General features: G+C 42.0%; 1 protein-coding gene across 3 annotated transcripts in view; it reads right to left on the bottom strand.

The window, feature by feature from the left end:
• The window catches only part of LOC122721088 (Krueppel-like factor 3), a 241,667-nt gene extending 221,450 nt beyond the window's left edge, over positions 1–20,217 (bottom strand). For all 3 annotated transcript variants that reach the window (XM_043948348.1, XM_043948346.1, XM_043948347.1), the window contains exon 1: positions 19,612–20,217. In XM_043948348.1, the coding sequence (XP_043804283.1) occupies positions 19,612–19,623 (12 nt within the window). In that variant the 5' untranslated portion in view covers positions 19,624–20,217. The remainder of the gene's footprint in view (positions 1–19,611) is intronic.
• Between the last annotated feature and the right edge of the window lie 547 nt (positions 20,218–20,764).

Here is a 20,764-nt window from a genome sequence, read left to right as displayed (position 1 = left end):
TCTCTCTCTCTCTCTCTCTTCGTGAAAAACGAAGCGGCCGAAATGCAAGGCGATGATAGAACGATGATAGGCGTGCAAAAAAAAGAAAAGAAATAATACGCTCGTGTGACGTTACTCGCAATTAACCTCTCCGCACACGTTTATTCTTAGAAATCGCTTGATGAAACGAAATTATCACGCGATCGATGTGAATTTTATTCGTGAATCGTTGAGAATTTATTTTTTTTTTCTTTTTCTTTCTTTCTTTTTTTTTTTCGAGCTGATTATACATTTAAGTAAATTTCAACGTGTGACTAATCGTTCTAAAAAAGAGAGAGAGAGAGAGAGAGAGAATTTCGTTTTATTATTTGCACGTTTTTACGAAACAATGTTTTAAAACGTATAACGACTCAAATTTTACGATTACATGGTTGATAACGCGATCGGTAACGAGAATATTTTTCCATTATGCTCGGGGCAAAATGCCAAGTTTCGTTACGCAATAAAACTGTGTGATCCGTGTAGAGAAACGCGAGAGAAACTTGATAATAGAACTGATAGAAGAGAAAGAGAGAAAGAGACTCGTACAAGCTGTCAATGAACCTACTACTTATCGTCCAACACGAAACGCGACGCGATAAGAATGACAGAAGGAAATCATCATCCAATCGAAATCGTTTCTCTTTTTTTCATAATATTTTCAACAATGTTCATTAATTAAATTAACCGCGTTTCGCGAGTTTCGTTCGACGCATCTTTATTATTATTACTATTATTATTATTATTATTATTATTATTATTATCTTTTGCAAAGAGGCTCGAGACCGCTCGTACATTACGATTAATCATGCGTGACAAATTTATCTCGAGTTAACTCGGTTGTAACCAATCTGTAATTTTCTTACCGATCACAATTATCTTTTTATGGTAGACCGCGCGACTCGCGAGTCTCTCTCTCTCTCTCTCTCTCTCTCTCTCTCTCTATCGTTCTCGTTAACGCTCGGAGAAGAAAATCGAGTCGAATCCGATAAATTTGATGAATTTCGAAGCAAGCGACGAGGGAAAGAAGAACGGAACGGATTCGATTCAAGCAACGAATCACGTCCGTGGATGACGTCCCTGCTCGTAGTCGAGGAGCACGGAGCGTGTCGGTGGCAAGGGTCCCCCTACTTCCGGCGAACCATATCCGGCAGAACGCCCACCTATATCTCGATCCGCCAGACCGTGCACACTCCCTACCGTGCCACAATCTACTCTATCGTCGTCCAATTGTGATAGATGTTCCAGCAGAGAGCACGAAATTGCGCCACACAAAATTCGAGCATGTGCAACGGCAAAAAAATTTCCTCGTGTCCTCGAAGAAATGAAAAGTGTCCTTGAAGAAATGAAAAGGAGGGGGGACGTTCGTTTCGCGAGAACGTGTTGCAGACGTATCACGACGGTGATAACGCATCGGATCTCGTTTCGCGCGAGAGATGGACGAGTAGGACGTGCTCGAAAGGAAGCGACGAAAGGAACGAGCGAGACTCGGAGAGAAAAAGAAAAAAATATGAAATTCGTGTCCTCGGAAATGTGGGAATCTCGAGACGAGAGAGAGAGAGAGAGAGTTTGTCCTCTCTCGGCAAACTAGCGCGCATCCTGGGGAAACGTGGGCGGAATAATTTATTCGCAAATCCGTCCAAGACTTTACGCGGAACGCGCGCAACGTCCAAGGTTTTCTACGAAAGCTCCGCTTTAAATAAGATCTCGAACGGGCAAATAAACAGAGGAGGAGGGAGGAAAATGCGGGAATCGAGAAGCGGCAGAATCAAGAAGAGGGTCATCGTCGATGGTAATTCGATTCGTCGGGAATTCGACGAAACACGTAGCGAGCTCGTCACGGCGAAAGCCTTGTGAAAACGGTAAAAACAGAAAAAAAAAAAAAAAAGAAGGAGAAGGAGAAAGAAGAAAGAAGAAAAAACGATATTATGAAACGAATGTCGCAAAAAGATCGCGCGGCACATGCCTCGGTGCATATAATGCTCGCAAAAACTGGTAACGTCTGTTCTCGGCCGTCATCTGCCGATTCGATCGTGTCGCTCTAAACCGTGCGCGGTTACACGCGCGTTGCGCACGCACACTTATCCATCCTTGGAATCTAATATAAAAATCATCGTCTCGGTACGAAGACAAAGAGGGGGCCATCGTCGTCGTCGTCGTGCCGCGTCAAATAAAATCAATCGGTTCCGATAAAAACTTACGTAACGTTTCTACCTAGCCATCGTTTTTAAGATCGTAGCTACTCCCGCCTGCTATGAGAGCGGAATCCCTAATTTCCCCCCCTCCCGTATATTTAAAACGAACCTGAGAAGAGTTCGAACACGAGCGAATATTTTTCCAAGCCTGACAATCCTGTTTCGATTTTTATCTCGTATTATTATCTTTATATTTATCTCGCACCCACATCCCCTCCCTCTCAGGTTATCGCAATTAACACGCACGGGTAATCCGACTCGTTCGTCGAGCTACGCGCAATTTTATCACCACGGTCCCCACGTGGGTGTCCCCCGGAGAAGGGTGTCTCGCGGAGATACGCGGAACCGGGAAAGTAACGGGCAAACCGATAAACCCGATAACCGATAAACAACTATTCGACCCGATCCCATTAACGACAACCACTCGCGACAACGACCGATCCAATGGGATTTATCGGCCGAGTGACGTTGTATTCCGAAACGATTATATTCGGTTTGTTATCTTGACACGGTGTGCTCGGTGTAGTCGATCAATCGGCCAATCGTGTCTAACGCGATAACCGTGTAAACTATCCGCACGTTCCGAGTCTCTGCGATCTGACTCGGAAGAGAGGGAAATGAGGAGGAAAGAAGGGAAATGAAAATGTTCGAGTTCGAAATATTAAATATGAGATTATGAAATATGAGAGGAGAGGATTAAAGGAAAATCGGAGAGACGATCGAGGCGTGATGATCCGTTCGGTTATATACGCGAGTTGCGAGTACAACCGATAAATGTCCTTTATATCGTGTTTCTAGTTGCTCGCGGAGTCAGCGTTCCGCTATCTGTTAATCATTTCGGGACGCATGCGCAAGTATGCGGCTCTCGAGTTTCCAATTACACGTAACAAGGGCCGGTCGCTTATACGAACGATGATACGCTGTATCAGCGGGGATAATAAACCGCGAACAACAAGCGTAACAAGCAGGATGTGTAATCGGCGGAACGGAAGTAAAAATCAATAAAGATCGAGTTAAAAATCATCGAGGTATAAATCTGAATTCTGAACCATTCGTTCTTCCCTCGAGAAATCTCCGATTGCGGCGAGAAATTCATCGATCTCTTATTTAAATTAATTATATTATCGTACGACGAGCGTTTATCGAGCGGAAATGGAAATTACGCACAATTAGCGAATTAGGAATTAAGAAGGGAGAAGCTGTGAGACGCGTTTCGACGAGACGATAAGGGAAGGGAGGGGAAGGGAAGGAAGGCGTTGGGGCAGAGACCGACTCGTGGCCAATGTACGCCAACCATTTGTCATGCTTGGTTACCGCGTGCTTGTGCATCGAAGTGACTTCATAAACTCACGGGTGGAACACCTGCGGCGCGTGAGGATGCTCGCATACCTTCCATCCAACTGTCAACCTAATACCTGTTACCCAAACAATCCGACGATCGCAAACTTTGCCCAACGTCCAACGTATCTACAAACAAATCGATAACCGATCCCATCGAGAAATCTTCCATTAATCCTTTTTCGATTCTATTCGCGTACACAGACGTGGCTGCGAACAGAGTTGACAGGTTTACACGCGTGTAATTCTTTGTATACATTTGTATATATATATATATATATATATATATTCCACGCGTGTACCGATGAAAATATATATACACGGATGCACAATTCTGAATTGTACCGTGGTGGTAGGAAGTGACAGGGCAAAATGGCAGGAGAAACAAAAACGCGTTTCACGGTTGAACGCAAGAACGGTTCGCGGATGCGATCTTTGCTTTTCACGGCAAAAGGCGGAGGCGTGACATTCTGTTAAAGGGAAAGAAGGGGAGGGGGAGGAGGAAGAATTACTTCGCTTAAGAGGTTGGAAGGAAGTTAACAAAACGCTTTATCGGAGCAAATTCGCCGGCCGATTCGATTTTGTTGCGCGTAAATCGTAAAGATTTGATGGAAGTCTAGGAAGACAGAGACGGCGATATACGGTCTCGGCGAGCATCGAGCGAACCCGGCCATAAAACGGACGTAAAATAATGCCTGACACTTGGATTGCAAAACACATGTAACTTTGGTGGCGAGCATCGTTCGCTTGCTCGTAAAGTAACCGGCACGAGGTTATGATTCACCCAATGCGTACTTTGGATCGCATTCTCAATTTCGTTAAAATTCAGTTTAACGAAGTTCAGCGCGAGTTATAATTTTTTTTTCCGTGAAATCGAAAGAAAAAGGAATCGAGAATTCACTCTCTCCTTAAATCTTCCTTCCTTGGCCGATCTTTGCAAAAATCTTGTTTGAAAAATTATCGAAATTTAATAACATCGAAACCGTTGGTTCGTGACGCAAACGGGGCGATTCCATAACAAGAGAGTTCACGCCCAAGCGAAAATAAAAAAAAAAAGGGAAAAAGAAACTAAAGTAAAATAAAATTCGCGGAGAGACGCGAAACGCAAATGCAGCGAGACACAAAAGGAAGAACAATTATTCAGAGTTGCCGCAAGGAAGTCACCCACCACAGGGCCACATGCTGTGACGATCACGTTCCGCGGACCGGTTCGCCGTACAATATCGTGAAATCCCGTAACTACAACCAATGCCAAGCCTCCTTGAACGGGATCGAAATTTCTTCGGGGAATTGGATTATCAATTACTTCATCTCTTCCTCCAATTATTTCTCCAATTACTCTCTTATATATTCGTAGTCTTCTTCTCTCGTACATGTGAAGAGATTACGAATACGTTCGAGAAGCGAAAATAATAGAAAGAAATAATAGAAAAAGGAATTAGTAACGAGTGATAATCGTACGACACGAAAATATTGCTCAACATCGTTGTCGGACATCGATATCGTTTAATCGATCTGATGATCGTCTAATTCTATCAAAGTTAATCTCGACCCGGAGACGACGCAATTATGCAAACGAATGATATGTGGCGATTTCAACTATCGACAGACGTAACGTAACGTGGCAACAGACGAGTATCAATGTAACGAGAATTTAATAAGTCATTTTCACAACCGAGAGATATTAAGGCGAGAGAGAGAGAGAGAGAAAGAGATATATATCGACGCGGGGTGTAACCGCTACCTACGCGATACGCGAGGAATGCGATACCTCGCATTTGCAATTCGTTTCTCGATAATTACGGACAGACCTATCGCGCACGCTTCTTACGCAGGATTCCCACTTACGCGTTTTATTGTGATACGCGAGGCGCCGCGCGTTCCCCCTCCTGGACATTGGTGATAATTCGAAAATCAGGGAAACGAAATGTAACGTGAGAAATTGTATCGCGATATACGATATATATTCGTACGTTAATCGACGTGAGCGCGATTATTTTATTTTTCTCGGATTGCCAATCGCTTGTATAAATAATATGTTCTGGAAATATTAATGCAACGTCAAAAGCGATAAATCGTGAGAATTAATTCTTTCGATATAGACACCGCGTGTAATGCGGTTCCCGTCGAGGATAATATCCACGAGCATAACCTGCATTAATATCGAGCTAATAAACCTTAACGACGAGTAAAGTACGCGTAGGAAGGCCGTTGATGAGTGATATAAAACTTTCTTGTAATTGTTGCAGATAATTTCGCGTTTTCTTTATTTTTATTTTCTTTCTTTTCTTTTTTTTCTTTTTTTTTTTTTAATTTTAACTATATCCCCTTATTCGAAATACTCGATATTCATCGAGTTAAAATTTTATCACCGCAAAATTATCGAAAGGGAGGGAAATAAATAAAAAAAAAGAAAAGGAGGAAGAGGATGATTTCGATGTAATATATATCTCTTTACATCTTAAATTAACAAGTATATTATCACTTTGTTCGTGTCTTCGGGACATTTATCACCCGTGTCGGGATATAGAGACAGAGTTATGTGTAACCATCTGATTCCGTGTTAACACTTTAACATCGAAGAGGTAATTGAAATTACTTGTCCGTACTTTCGATAATACTTTCGACAAACTTTTTTCTTTTACTCTTGGTTTTCTTTTTTCTCTCTTTTTCTTTTTTCTTTTCCTTCCCTTATTTCCTTTTTCTCCACGTGAAATATGAAATATCTTTTACTACACGTATATAATTTTATTACGTCCAAAGGATGACAAAGTAGCAAAAGAGAAAAATTCGTATGGAAACAGGTTCTGGGCAGAAATTTATTACGGTATGCGCATTCCCAGAGGAGCCGGATAATTTAAATTTCAACAATTAAGCCGATCTTTCGTGAGATAAGAGGCAACGGTTCTCGGTAGCAAGATGTTTGATTGATCATTAATAAACATTAATTCCCAACTTTAAATTGGAGCCTCGTTCGATACGAGACGGAATTTTAACCGGAGCTTTCTCCAAACCAATCACGAGGAATTCTTCATCGGCGCTCGATAATTATTCACATAATAAATTCACGTCGCGGCTCGATCGATAATTCATACGCCACCTTGTAAGCTGTAAATTATATTATTAGCGTTTTAATTGCACGATTATCGATTTATTCGGTATTCGAAATATACCTCTGAAAAGTCACACACGATGCCGGTGACCTTTCGATTCTCATCCACGCGATTTAGCTAACTGCTTTGGGTAAGTTACCGCGAGATAAGTTTGAAAAATTCGGCATCTTTCATTTCGTATCCATTCGGATGGAACTCGATTCGATACATTTTTCAAGAAATTCTTCAATTTCAATTTCAGAGGTAGAATAAAATCTCGCGATCCAATTGTCCTCTAATATCGGTTGACAAAGGCGCTGATTTTCGCCGATCTCCAATTCTTTTTATTCGCGCACCGGTGGCTCTACCTCGCCCTATTTGTCCGTTTTGGCCGGCAACGTGCGGAAGAAATCTTTCCGGTTTTGGCGGTATAACCGGTTTTACCTTCTTTTTTCGTTTCACCCACCACGTTGATGCACCGCGACACCAGACCCTCGCCAACTTTTTAGCTTTTATTTATCGATGTATCCATATATATATATATATATATATATATATATATATATATGCATACAGGATTAGAGATGGCGAAATTCAATGACCTTCCAACACGAAATACAGCGTGAAAACGTGAAATGATATTTGATGTAATGCGTGTGATTTGCATACGTAACGTGACGCACTTAGAGATCACGTGATAAATGGATAAGCCCGATAAGTTTTATATATGGGGGGGATCAAAAGGTTCACCGAGTTTAAAAGTGGATCGCTCGTTTCGTGTCCTCAAAACGCTCCAAGATACGCTTATCGAACTGGATTACGACATCTTTTACAAACTTGGGCCGATATTCCGTGCAACACATCCCATACAATGTTCAACGACGAATGTATCAATAGATACGCGATAACCTAAAACGGTGACATTAGAAATACGAACGTAATAAAACGTTTGCGAGAAGAAGAAGAAGAAGAAGAAGAAGAAGAAGATATCGATCCATTTACCCAAATCTACAATTTTTCCTATATTTGAAACAACAATACGTTAACCCATATCCTTGATTAAATAATTAAAACCATAAGCATTTATCGGAGAAAACATCTTGAAAATTGAGGGATACCAGCATCGATAAGAATCTCTCTATTTCTCTCTCTCTCTCTAAGGTGAACCGAAGGGATCGCGTAAAATGAAGCAAGGCCGGAGCACGAGGCGGCTAGGTTTTACGGGCAGGCATATCCAACGAGCAGAAACGCTTTTCATTAGCACTGCCGAGAGTTCAGTCGAGTTAATTTGCCCTCTAAATAGATCGGCGGGTATGCACGAAACCCGTCATTAGCGCGCGCCGAACAAAGAGAGAGACGCAGGGATTAAGAATGGTAAGAGACGGCGAAACGTTGCTCGCTTATAATCACGATCTCCCCGTTTCGTGGCGGGTGCTGCTTTAATGTTTCCTGTTACGACCATCCCGCCGGTTATTGTTTCTCCATTACACGTACGAGTTCTTAAACTCCTCCGCTTCCATCTCCACCGACGGTGAATCAGAAAATTTACAAGGAAATGGAATTTATTCCCTTCCTTCCTTCTTTCCTTCCCTCTCTCTCTCTAGGAAATCTTTAACAATAATCAAGGAATAATAAATGGAATTGATGGTATCTCGATTCGATTGCGGACGCTGGGTTGGATTAAAACGTAACGTAAGGAGAGAGTAACATATAATTGATGTTGTGAGTTATTCGTCGCGTTGATTGAAGGGGAATTAAAGGGGGATTCCAGGGGATAAAGTTTTTTCACGCGGTGAAGAGAAGAAGATCGTGGGTGAACGCGGAGGCCTATCCTGTGATAATAAACCCGATGTTCCGTTTAAACGTTTCTGGACATATACGTATCGGGAGAAAGAGAAGTGAATTCCTGAACGGACGAACCTTGTCCCCCGAGCTCGTGGTAGGCAGTGACGGATGTCGACAGAGTCGATAAAATCGTTTCTTACGAACGGTCCGACCGGTCGTGCGATCGGTGTCAACAGCGTAAATTGACGTCGATACTGGCTACTTATCGAATTCTAGCGGAACAAACCGCGTACCAACCTCCTCCGTACCAGTTAGTCCGGTGAGCTTAACATGGGAGCATCGCTTATGATCCGCATTTTCATGAAACCGATGATGCGCTTCCCGATTCCCGTTCCACCGACCGATGTCGATAAATGTCCAAACGACCATATCCGATCGCGAACACGCCGTTCAAACGATCGATCGCCGTCCCCCGTGCTGCGAACGTTGGAAAAAAGGAAAAGAAACCGGCGTTGTTCGCCAAACGCGAAGGCTCCCACGCTTCGTTCTTTATTTCTCTTTCTCCTTCTCCCTCCCTCCCTCTCTCTCTCTCTCTCTCTCTCTTTCGTTTCCCGATCTGGACGTATCACGTGGATGGAAAATGATAAAACGTTCAAAGCCGCGAAAGAGAAATGGAAGAGAGGAAAAAGAAGGCGGCTCTATTTCTCTCTCTCTCTCTCTCTCTCTCTCTCTCTCTCTCTCTCTCTCTCGTCTCCCGATCTGGATGGAAAATGATAAAACGTTGAAAGCCGCGAAAGAGAAATGGAAGAGAGGAAAAAGAAAAGAAGACGGCTCTATTTCTCTCTCTCTTTCTCTCTCTCTTTCGTCTCCCGACCTGGACGTGGATGGAAAATGATAAAACGTTGGCAAACGCGAAAGAGAAATGAAAGAGAGGAAAAAGAAAAAAAGACGGCCCTATTTCTCTCTCTCTCTCTCTCTCTCTCTCTCTCTCTCTCTCTCTCTCTCTCTCTTTCGTCTCCCGATCTGGATGGAAAATGACAAAACAGAATCAAAGCAGAATCAAAGAAATGGTAGAGAAGGAAAAGAAAAGAAGAGACACAGAAATTCGAAGTAAATTATTTCGCGTCGTGAGAGAGAGAGTGTAAATACGATGCAGATAATGGAGAACGAAAATCGGGGAAACGGAAGGAACGGCGTTTTCATAATACGGCCGATTGTACGGAGTTGGCGAAGAGGCTCGAGGTGCATCGAGTAGAGATTCGAACGATATCGCGAGATACGGTGGTAAGCAAGCAAGAGACCATCATGTTGCGTCACGGATGCAATTTGTGTTCGTTCGATTTTACGGAGGGAGGAGACGGCGTAGGGGATATTCGTAGGTGGCTTGTTTACGGTCAACGTTTGTCGACACAATACGGCTCTATCACGAGAGGAATTGATAAAAATAAGGAGGAGGTGGAATTGATAAAAATGAAGAGAAACAGAAATTAGAATAAGGAGGAGAAAAGATGAGAATGAAAAACGTGGGTAAGAATGATAAGAAAAATAAAAAGAAGATAATTTGATAATGAAGAGAAAAGAAAAATTGTGGCGACAAAGATGAGCAGAAAAATATGTTTTTTTTTAACATAAGAAGATGGAAAAAGAAAGAAAAAGATTAGGAAATGCCGAAGAAAAGGAGATGACAAAGAAGAGGAACATGTGAGAAAGAAAGTAGAAGAGGAAAAGAAAGATGACACAAGAATGGAGAACGACGACGGATGGAGGACGAAAAAGGATGGAAGAGGATGAGAATGACATAGGGAGAGAGAGGAAAATGATGATAAAAACGTGTGAGAATAACAAAGACGGGAGAAAAATAGAGAAAGAAAGAAATGACGAAGATGAAGAGAGAAATGATAAAAGGTAAAATCCTATATTTCATTGTGCTATATATAAGTGACAATAAATTAAGGAAGAGGAGGGCAATTGATAAAATAAGCGGAGAGACAAAAATGATAAAAATAAGGAAGAAGAGGAATGGACAAAAATAAGAAGGAGAAGGAATTTATAAAAATAAAGAGAAAAGAAAATTAGAATAAGAAGGAGAAAAAGGTAAAGATGAAAAACGAAAGAAAGAATGATGAGGAAAATAAAAAGGAGATTGAAGAGAGATGAGAAACTAAATAACGAAGGGAAGAGAAAAAGTGTGGCAACAAAGATGAGAAGAAAAATGTTTTTTTTTAATATGAAAAAGATGAAAAGAAAGAGTTGCTGGGCGAAAGGAAAAAATTAGAAAATGCCGAAGAAAAGGGGAAGATGACAAAGAAGAAGAACGTGTGACAAAGAAAGTGGAAGAAGAAAAGAAAGATGACACAAGAGTGGAGAATGACAAAGGATGGAGAACAAGAAAGAAAAGAAGAGGATGAAAAAGACATAGGAAGAGAGAGGAAAATGATGATAATAAAATGAAAAGAATGATAAAGACGGGAGAAAAATAGAGAAAGAAAGGAATGACGAAGACGAAAAGAGATATGATAACGAAACGGCAGAACCCTATATTTCATTGTGCTATATAAGTAACAATTGATTATTTTATGCATTTTTACATAAGATGTATCGCTGAATATTTATTGTGCGCTCATCGCATAATTGCCATACATTATCCGTAATTATATGTAATAAGTGCACAAAATTGTGCATTTTATGATTAAAATTGGAGAAAAATCAGCATTTATATTACTTTCATTCAAACTGTTTATATATATATATTTAAAACAGATGTCGAACGATTTTTATCGGATGTTTCAGAGTCGAGATGTCTAATTTTATCGGGGACACTTTGTTTCCGTTTTAATACGACACGTGTACCGAGAATGAAACTCGCATCACTCGCAAAATTTTACGACGAAATACAACCGTGAATGCGTTATTTATCACCGACAGTAGCGGTATATACTTGTCGCAAAGAGACTTGCAGATGTACCAGTGACACAATCGTAAACACGTCGACTCGATCTCAACTCGATTTAGCATAGAAAACGCTCTTCTACAAATTTCTTCTAAAAAGAAACGCTACGATCAGAAACACGCAGTTTTCCACTTCAATACGGAAGAAGGATAGGAACGAAAAGATATGGAATCGACGGGGATTAAACGGAGACAAGATCGAACACGATCGACGTTGCATAACGATAAAAGCGATAAGAAACAAGAAAGTTTGAGGAAAGAAAAGAGGGGGGGGGAGGGCGCAACCAACGTTGATCGGTTTTCGGTTAACAAAAGCGGATCGATGCCCGAGAGAGAAGAAAAACAATCGGAACGTGCGTTCACGGTAAATGCGCTCGTATCATCGTGAAAGCGAATCGGGGACGAAAAATTTGGCATGTTTTAACGTTGGCCAAAAATTTACATCCACCGTTAAATCTTGCTCGTACGAACGAATATTGCCATCGACTTTAGCAGCAACTCCGGCCGACGATGACGTTTAACGATTCGTAAATTAAAAGATGGCGGTGTTCGTTAACAGGAGGCCGGCAGAAGAAAGAAGACGTGCCTCGTCGTCGGTTTCGCCGTGTAAAATTCACGCGGCTCATTGTTCCCGTTTTTATATCATCGGAATTTTCGGTGAAAGGATATTACGAGATTGTATTTATCCTGTAAACGAAACCGGGCAAACCGATAAATTTCGACTTTTCGGATCGATTATATTATTGTATTGGATAGAAATTATTCGAAGATTCGATGTATTAGGAATGTGTCGGTGTGAATAATTCTAAGTATATATATATATATTTAGAAACAGATATTAAACGATTTTTATCGGCTGTTTCAAAGTCCCCCCCCTCCTCCGAAAACGCGAGGACATTCTTTGTAGCAAAATTCACTCGCTCGAATGAGGAACGCGTGAAATTATTATTTATTTACTTCGTCTTCGAGGCCACTTTCACGTACCACAGAAATATCGATTATCATCCATCGATCGGGTTTAAGCGAATTATCTTCAACGATAAATCGTTTTGTCAATCGTTTCGAGGCGAAAATAATCGGCGGACACGCCATCCGTGAAACTGTCAGAAACGATCGTGGACGGGCGTAAATCGGGCGCAACCGATGCGTGTTCACACCCTTTAAACGAGACGATCGGAGGAGAGAAGTCGATCGGCCTCGTCCGATACCGATAATCGAGCATCCATAAGCGTGTACACGTGAGGACGGCATCCCACGGCTACGGCGGAACAAGATGCATGCATGCGTGTACGCGTGCACACGTCCCCGCGGGTTATGGCCGCGTGCAACCGCAATGTTACTCGAAAATTAATGCAGTATAAATCAGAGGCAACACGGTCGCGACATACCCCGGAACATCTGCATCCCCTGCCGCACTCGCGATAAAATGAACAAACGAGGCGTGAGATGGAAATTTATCACAGCTCCCCTCCTAGACATTCCTCTCTTCTAGATTCTAATAACGCGGTTTAACGCGTTTTTCTTTTCGACCGACGATCGATACGGACGCATTTACATTCACGTTTTTTTTTTTCACCTCCTCGAGGTATTCCCTTCCATCCGATGTTTTTTAGATTCGCGAGGAAATCTGTCGCACGGTGGAAACGCTTCGACTTGCACGCTCGGCTCATTCTACGAACTCGTCGAGTATCTCTACCCGCGATCAATACTCGCGTCTGAAATGGTTTCCTTCGTTGCATATGGAAACCTTCCAACGCGCGAAATGTCGTTCGAAACGTGCGAATTTACCGACGATGAATGACGAGAAACTCGAGAATTGAGATATCCATGGTTCGTTCAAGATCGATGTCGTTCAAACCGATGGCGCGAAACTCGTTTCCCACCATCAACCCGTTCATCAACGGATTTTAAATCAAAGCGTCTCAATTACCAACCGATAATTTATATCCGCGCGGAATAAGAATTACTGTTTATTATTAAACCGTGATATCTCGAATATCGTAACAGGTAAGTGACACACCGTATAAACGGTTCGTAAGTAAGACATTCTTATAATGACCGTATCCACCGGTAACCATTGATCGATAACAAAGGAGGGTGGTGCACATCTACCTACGTTTGAGCCTCGCTTTCGCATTCTGTTGGCCGCACCGTCTAGACGCGTACATCGGCACGAGGAGAACGAAAGATCGAGCAATAAGTTAGCCAACGATAAAATCTTAACGCTACGAGCAGATAATTTATCGCCCAACATATTTACATTTGTTTTAAACGATCGTGATGGGTAAAGGAATAACTCGTGTCCACGAAAAAAAAAAAAAAAAAAAAAAAAAGAAAAGAAAAAAAAGAAAAAAAAAGAAATTCTCGCCTCGATCAACCGTAGGAACGTATCGCGCGTATTATCTCGTTATTTTCCTTTTAATTTTTTTCCCTTTTTTTTTTTCTTTTTTTCTTCTTCTAAATTATCGTTCGGACAAGCTATAGATGAATAAATTCTAATCACAAATTCCATGAATATGCAAACGATCCACGTCACTGTGTAACATTTATCGACTCGATCTACGCGTTTGATAGGAAACGAATACCTTCGTATCGTGAATTTCATCGATAATCCGTGGAATCCTGTGAAAACCTGTCCCCGAATGTTTAATTAAAATCGAACAGCTCGCGCGCACACACACACACACACACACACATACAATTCACCGCTCGTGTATTTCAGAACTCGGCGACCTATAGCTACACGTTGGAGCGAATGTTGCACTCGTTGTGCAATAACCAACACGTGCCGTGTCTTAAATATAGCGCAAACTGTATTCCCTCTCTCGATCTCTTTCCCTTACTCCAAGTTTTCATCGAACTAGAGTGGTTCGAGAATCGAAGGGAGTCGAAAACGAGTCGGGCTCCGTCTCTTCGAAAGAATCGATTAAAAGATACCGATAAAAGAAAACAAAATAAAAAAAGAAAAAAGAAAGAAAAAAGAACACGCCTCGAGAAAAGTCTCGATCAAAATAAAAATTCACAATCGCTCGTTGATAGACAGACTCGACCACGTTTCCACGCTCCACGTTTTTTTTTTCTTTTTTTTTTTTTTCTTTCCAACGCTTCTGACACGCGTTGAAAACAAGAGAGCGATAGTCAAGGTAAGACGATAATAAGATAACTTACCGTCTAAGCCGTATTCAAACGCAAGGTAAAACCGCATCGAGATCGAAACTCGGTGGAACGCGAGCTTTCCGTTCGACTTTTCAATCTCAAATTCTCAAAAGTATATATATATATATTCTACGATACGATCGAAGCGAGAGCCAATTAATATTTCGCAATGTCGCGCGCCTTTTTTGGCGGCCGACGATCGACCGGCGATTGATCGAACGATACGAAATTTCACGAGTTTCGTTAAATCGAATTTAATCGTAGGATGATTAAAACGTGCCACGTTCCGACGTTTCCGGAAAAGAATTCGAAGAGGAGTAGTCTGCAACTCGCGCGAGTTTCACTCACGTATAAGTACGTAGCGAAGAAATATAATCCGTGACGACCATATATACCATGGTTGCATCGTACCGCGCGTTGGCAAGCGACATTCATTTATTTCGGACGCCAACTTTAAATCCATCGGAACAATTAAACCGGTACGATACCGGTGCACGCATATCGCGTGGGCGTCACGTTCAAAACGCCACGTACGACCTTCCCTTGTATCGTGCGGCTGCCTGGTTCGCGGCAGATAAGAGGAAAGACAAAAATTGCCGCGTCGCTCTAATAAAAAAATAAACCCAAGTGCTTACACGGGCGGAATAACCCGCGCTCCCCGCTCTCCGCTAAAAAGTAACGATCCCCGTATAAAGAGTCAAGTTTACCTTCGTAAACGCCTCTTTTCGACAGTTTAACGTACGATATTAAAAGATCGAACTTATCGATTTTTTTAATGGTAATGAAAAGGAGACGTGCGCATACCTGTTTTCTCCTTTATAAGGGAGTATAAAAGTGCGATAAAAACGATGAAGAAAATTTAACGAATGTTTATTATTATTATAGAGGGGTTAGCCGCGTTAAAAAAAAAAAGGAAATCTCGAACAATTCGAACTCGTCGCTTTTATATATTAATTCGCGAATTATTCACGATTATCTTCAATAATTATGGCTTTTTAATTATTATTGCTATTAAAAATTTCTAGATTTTCAGTTTTCAGGCGAAGTTGACATTTCCAATTTTTGTTTAATAACAAAATAAAGAGCGGCATGAATCTGACTATAATAATAAACGCGAAGAAAAAAAAAAGTTTTAAGAGGACGATTAAAATTCTCCGTTAAGAGCGCGTTTTCGATGTTTATTCGTGCTATTAAATACAATCTCGAAGGATTCCAGGTATATCCACCTGGATATTCTCTACCGATGAAAAGTTTCCAGGGCCTCGCCGATCTTAGGCGAGGATTCCTAAGCGCGGAATCGGACGATAAGACGAATGGAAATTAGGTACATTACCGGGTATATTTGACGGAGGGAACAAATGGCGCTCGGCGTATCGTCTTTGACAAGAAGCATGTATCACTTTCACGAGGACTGCGAGCTGTACGCGCGGGTGATGAATCGTGGCACACCGTTCTTTCATTTTTCACGTCCATAGGGCACCGACCATGGACGAGGTTCGACGCTGCTTTCGTTCGCTGGTTTTAAACCGTTCTTCCATCCTTATACGGGGAGGGGGAGGAAAAATATATCGCGATAAACCGTCTCCACCCTTCCACGGAATTTATCCCGCACGGTTGTTAAATATCCCGCCGTGATATATGGGCCGATAAACGTTCATTTGTGACGAAGAAAATCTTTATTGACTTCCCCGACGACGCACGACGAAGGTAAAAATAATGTCAATATTTACTGCACGTTTTAAACAATCGCAAACGCGTAGAAACGGATACAAGTAACGTTTAATGTTGCATTACTCAAATCTTATTGGCGGCCGTGCGATTTTAATATTCCGAATGTCGCCGCGGTATTCACCTTGCCGCGCGAATAATCAAACGCAGCTCCGTATCGCGGTACGATACGGCTTCGAATAATTCGTAATTCTTTGATCTTATTACGTTATACGCGTACGTACTGTAAAACATAAATTTAATTACAATATAGGGGGATATACAAAATTTCCCTCGGATTCGAGATAAAATAATATAGAAATACAGAAAGAAGCAGGAAATTGTCGAATAAAAGGGGGGAGGACGACGATGATGATGATGATGCGACCGTGGCCACGTGTCGATCGATGCACGTCACGATGCAAATGCGTTTAAACCGTAAACGTATCTCGTGAGCGTAAACGAACACCGGTATCGCGAATTGAATTCGAAAAAGGAGAGGTTCGCCATGCATACTTAATGGTATGCATCACTGCGAATATTATTGATGCGTCTCGCGAATTCAACCGCGTGATGCACGCCCCGACCGATGGCCTCTATTAAATTCGGCTCGACGCTAAATATGCTGATTCGTCGCTGCAGGTGGCACCGTCGATGGTGGTGGTGGTTGGTCGGTCGGGTTAATGGCGATGCCTTCTCGAATACGAGGAGGTGAGCGAGGGGCCGACGACCGATTTTCATGGGACAACCGATAGGGGCACACGTGGTGCTGGAGGAACGGGTTCTTCCTTCGAGGGAATTTTTTTCTCCGCCAGGACTCGGTCCACGCGATCGCCGATTCGTCGCACTTGCGAAAAAGAACGCGCATATTTATCGTGGTCGTTAATAATGCACCTAAGGCCGAGGAGGGGCACGGGGATGGAAGAAGAATTTCTTTTGGCCGAACGCGCCAACATTCGATTCGCATCGTCTCGCGTCTCTTCGATTGTCGCGCGCATTTTTTCTCCCTCTCTCTCTCTCTCTCTCTCTCTCTCTCTCTCTCTGTCTTTCTCTCCCCATCAAGGTCTCGAGCAAGTTGAGACTCATTAAGATAGGACGCGAGACGCGGCTGGAGGTTTCTAACGCGCCAATCTGATAATCGTCCGCGAAGGGTTTCGGTGAAAACAGGCGTGCGAAAGAACAAGTTCCGTTCCGTTCCGCGAGACGAAATTCTCATAAATCCGTACCGACACTGTGCGCGATTAAATAAATATTCGATTCGTAAGATAAACTTGTTTACTTCCTTGCCAAGGAATGTTTATTCGAAAAGGGGTCGAGAGGTGCGAGCGACGAAATTAAACAGGCTTATACCGGTTTGTCGAGTTTCCCGATGTTAATTTCTCAGTTTTAATCCTCGCCCCTCCCTCTATTTTCAAAGTCACCATCCAAACGTCCGGGACAAAGAAATTCTTTCTCTCTTTCTCCCTCTCTCTCTCTCTCTCTCTCTCTCTGCCTCGAGCTCGTTTACATCCAATTTACAATATCGAAAATTCGCGTATTTGGAAAAGAACGAGGAGAGGTAACGATTTGTAAATCGAGGGGGGAGGGGGGGGGGTGCGCAACGCATTTTCAATGATCGAGAAATAAATCCTTGCTCCCTCCCTTCCCTCCCTCCCCGATGCTGGAATCGTCATGACGATAAAACGACTACAGATCGAGCGCGTGTACCCTTTCGCCATTGATTATCCTTTTTTCACGATATATATACGTCCAACTGGTTTACGAAGGCGAGCCAGCACTTTTTCCTCCTGTTTTGTCCGTCCGTCCGCGATCACGAGAAGAGGGCGAGGAGAGGAGAGGAGAGAAGAGAGAGAGAGAGAGAGAGAAAGAGAGAAGAAGCAGAGGAGGAAGCCGGAGCGGAGGAGGAACAGAAGAAGAGGAAGAAGAGGGAGGAAAGGGTTAACGTACTCGCCACACCCTGCTTTAAAGATTGTAAACGATTATTAATGCCCCACCGTGGCTGACCCGTAACCCGCCAATCTCTCTCTTTCTCTCTTTTCTCTCTCTCTCTCTCTCTCTCTTCTCTTCTCTGGTCCCTCGACTGGTCTCCTCTTACAACTCCCCCAAATATCCGTGCAACAAAACGGAATGGCATAACCACGGGAGAAATCGAACGAATCGAATCGGCCGATACGGCCGCTTATCCGACGCTTTTCTTAATTAGCCGGCCACGTTACGGGATATAAGCAAAGTTATGCTCCTAATTTGCGTAACGCGGCTATGCGGAGGACCGCCGTGCATTAAGATATTCCCGGCCCAATCATGAGAAGAATTTAGGGGCGAATAATGAAACGAAATAAACTCAATTAGTAAGTCGGGTAACGATTCCACGTCGAATTAAAGCGGGATATCGAGAAAAATAAATTCCTCGAAATCTGTTAATGAAGAGGAGAGAAAAAAAAAAAAAAAAAAAAAAAAAGCATAAAATTCTCGGGTAGGTAATTCAAATTAATTGGTTCCCAACTCGATGGGTTGATGTACGGTGGGTAGTAGGTAAGGATTTGAGAAAGTTTATATATATTTACAGGATGAATTTCGATTTGTCGAACCAGCCTTTATCTGGAATGATTATGCCCATTGAATATTATCACGAAGTCGCGATAAAATTGCGATAAATTTTACAGGAGGCGGAAGTTTTCGATACTTTCGGTAGTCCTTGTTTATCGATATTTATGGGACAGTTTCGATTCCCCGAAATTCGCTATTATCGGATGTTACGTTTAAACCGCGCGCTCGATAATCCGCGATATGAAACGATACGACGGCGTATAAAGATAACGTTCCGATACATGGGAGGAAGTGTCGATGTCGCATTATGCAAATTGCACGTGACACGTGCTATATATCTCGCTGGAAGTTGCGGCAACCCGTCATGGGGGAAATTTTGCATAAAATCGCGTTACTTATAACGGGTCCGCTCGTCGATCCGTAATCGAGAGCAGTGAAAAGAAAAAAAAAAAAAAAAAAGAGAAAGAAAAAGAAAAAGAAAGGGAAGAGACGAGGACGAAGAAAAGGATGAAGAAGAAAAAAAGCGAGGAGAAATCGAGTGTAAAAAATATCAACGAAAATTTGCCGTTTAAAATTTCATAAATTTCCTTCGTAAAAATATCTTATATCTCGTTAAGAAAGAAAGGGAAAAAAAAAAAAAAAAAAAAAAAAAGAAATAGAAAATTTCCTTTCTTTTCTATTCGTTTCACCAACGAAATGCGCATCACGGTCGTAAAAAAGACCGTGATAACACGGTGAGGTAAATAAGAGAGGGAGGAAGGGGAGGAGGACGGCGTAAAAACGGCATTAAAATTAGTTAGAAACAGATAGATACGGTGACTCACCATGAAAACCATGAACCTTGATTGCAGGTTGGCGCTCTCGATGTAAGTCACCGTTTCCAGCCACCCGTTGCTCGCCCGTTGTCTGTACTCGCTGCTCACTTCCTTTCTCCGTTTTCAATCGTTTTCCTGGGATATTAATTCACTTCACAGCCGAGAAATCGATCGGTCAGTCCACTTCGATAATCACAACTCGATTGCACTCTCTGTCCAATCTTATGTATATACTCTCCGCAGGGAATCATACGCGGTCACCGATAAATTCAAAAAAAAGAAAACCGATCAACGAGCGGAGAAAATTATGGTCGAAGAAGAGAGGGGGCGGGGAGGGGAGAGGGGAAAGGGAGGGAAGAGAGAAAAAAAAAAGTACGATGAGAATAAAATAATTGCTCACACGATTCCGACACTTATTGCTCCTCCTCGATTATATTTTATATATATATATATACTTTTTTTTTTTTATGTTACGTATATATTTATATTTATATATCGATATATGTAGAATACGTGTACGATTAATACACGTGATATATCTGTCACGCTTATTGAACGACGCCTTCTAACAACAATTATTCAAAAAAACGTTGACTTTTTTTTTCTTTTTCTTCTTTTTTTTTTTTNTTTTTTTTTTTCTTTTTCTTTTGTATTGCCTATTAATTTAACTATCTAAGTAACTTATTAATTGGCTATCGGTGGTGACAGATACAGATACTGGCTCTCTACTGGCATCTGATTGGCATACTGGCATGAATACTGGCCCGTTCGGCGTACGTCACCTGCAACATACAAACGCACGTATCTGCATTAGAAATTAGTGTGCACGATTGCGGGAAACTTAACCAGTAACGGCAAGGTTTTATCATAATTCTACTCTCGTTTCTTGTTCCTAACTGCTAAATTAAAATCCTGAAACCCGAGTAAAAGCGAGTAATTGTTGTTCCGTGTTCGATGCATTCTTGGTCAAGTTACCTCGAGTCCACCGGTCTAACCGCAAAATGCACAATCGTTTTTGCTTCATTTATTTAACATTTCGTTGAAACAATTCGTTTTCCGTGACAAGCTTTTCCAAAATGCTTGTTCTTTCACTTGATCGAATTTAATTTAGCTACGAAAAAAAAAAAAAAAAAAAAAAAAAAAAAAGAAAAAAAGAAAAGAA

This window comes from Apis laboriosa, unplaced genomic scaffold (genome assembly GCF_014066325.1).
Source record: "Apis laboriosa isolate Shangri-la unplaced genomic scaffold, ASM1406632v1 scaffold13_cov153, whole genome shotgun sequence".
Classification (NCBI taxonomy): domain Eukaryota; kingdom Metazoa; phylum Arthropoda; class Insecta; order Hymenoptera; family Apidae; genus Apis; species Apis laboriosa.
This window is presented reverse-complemented; position numbering and strand designations above follow the sequence as displayed.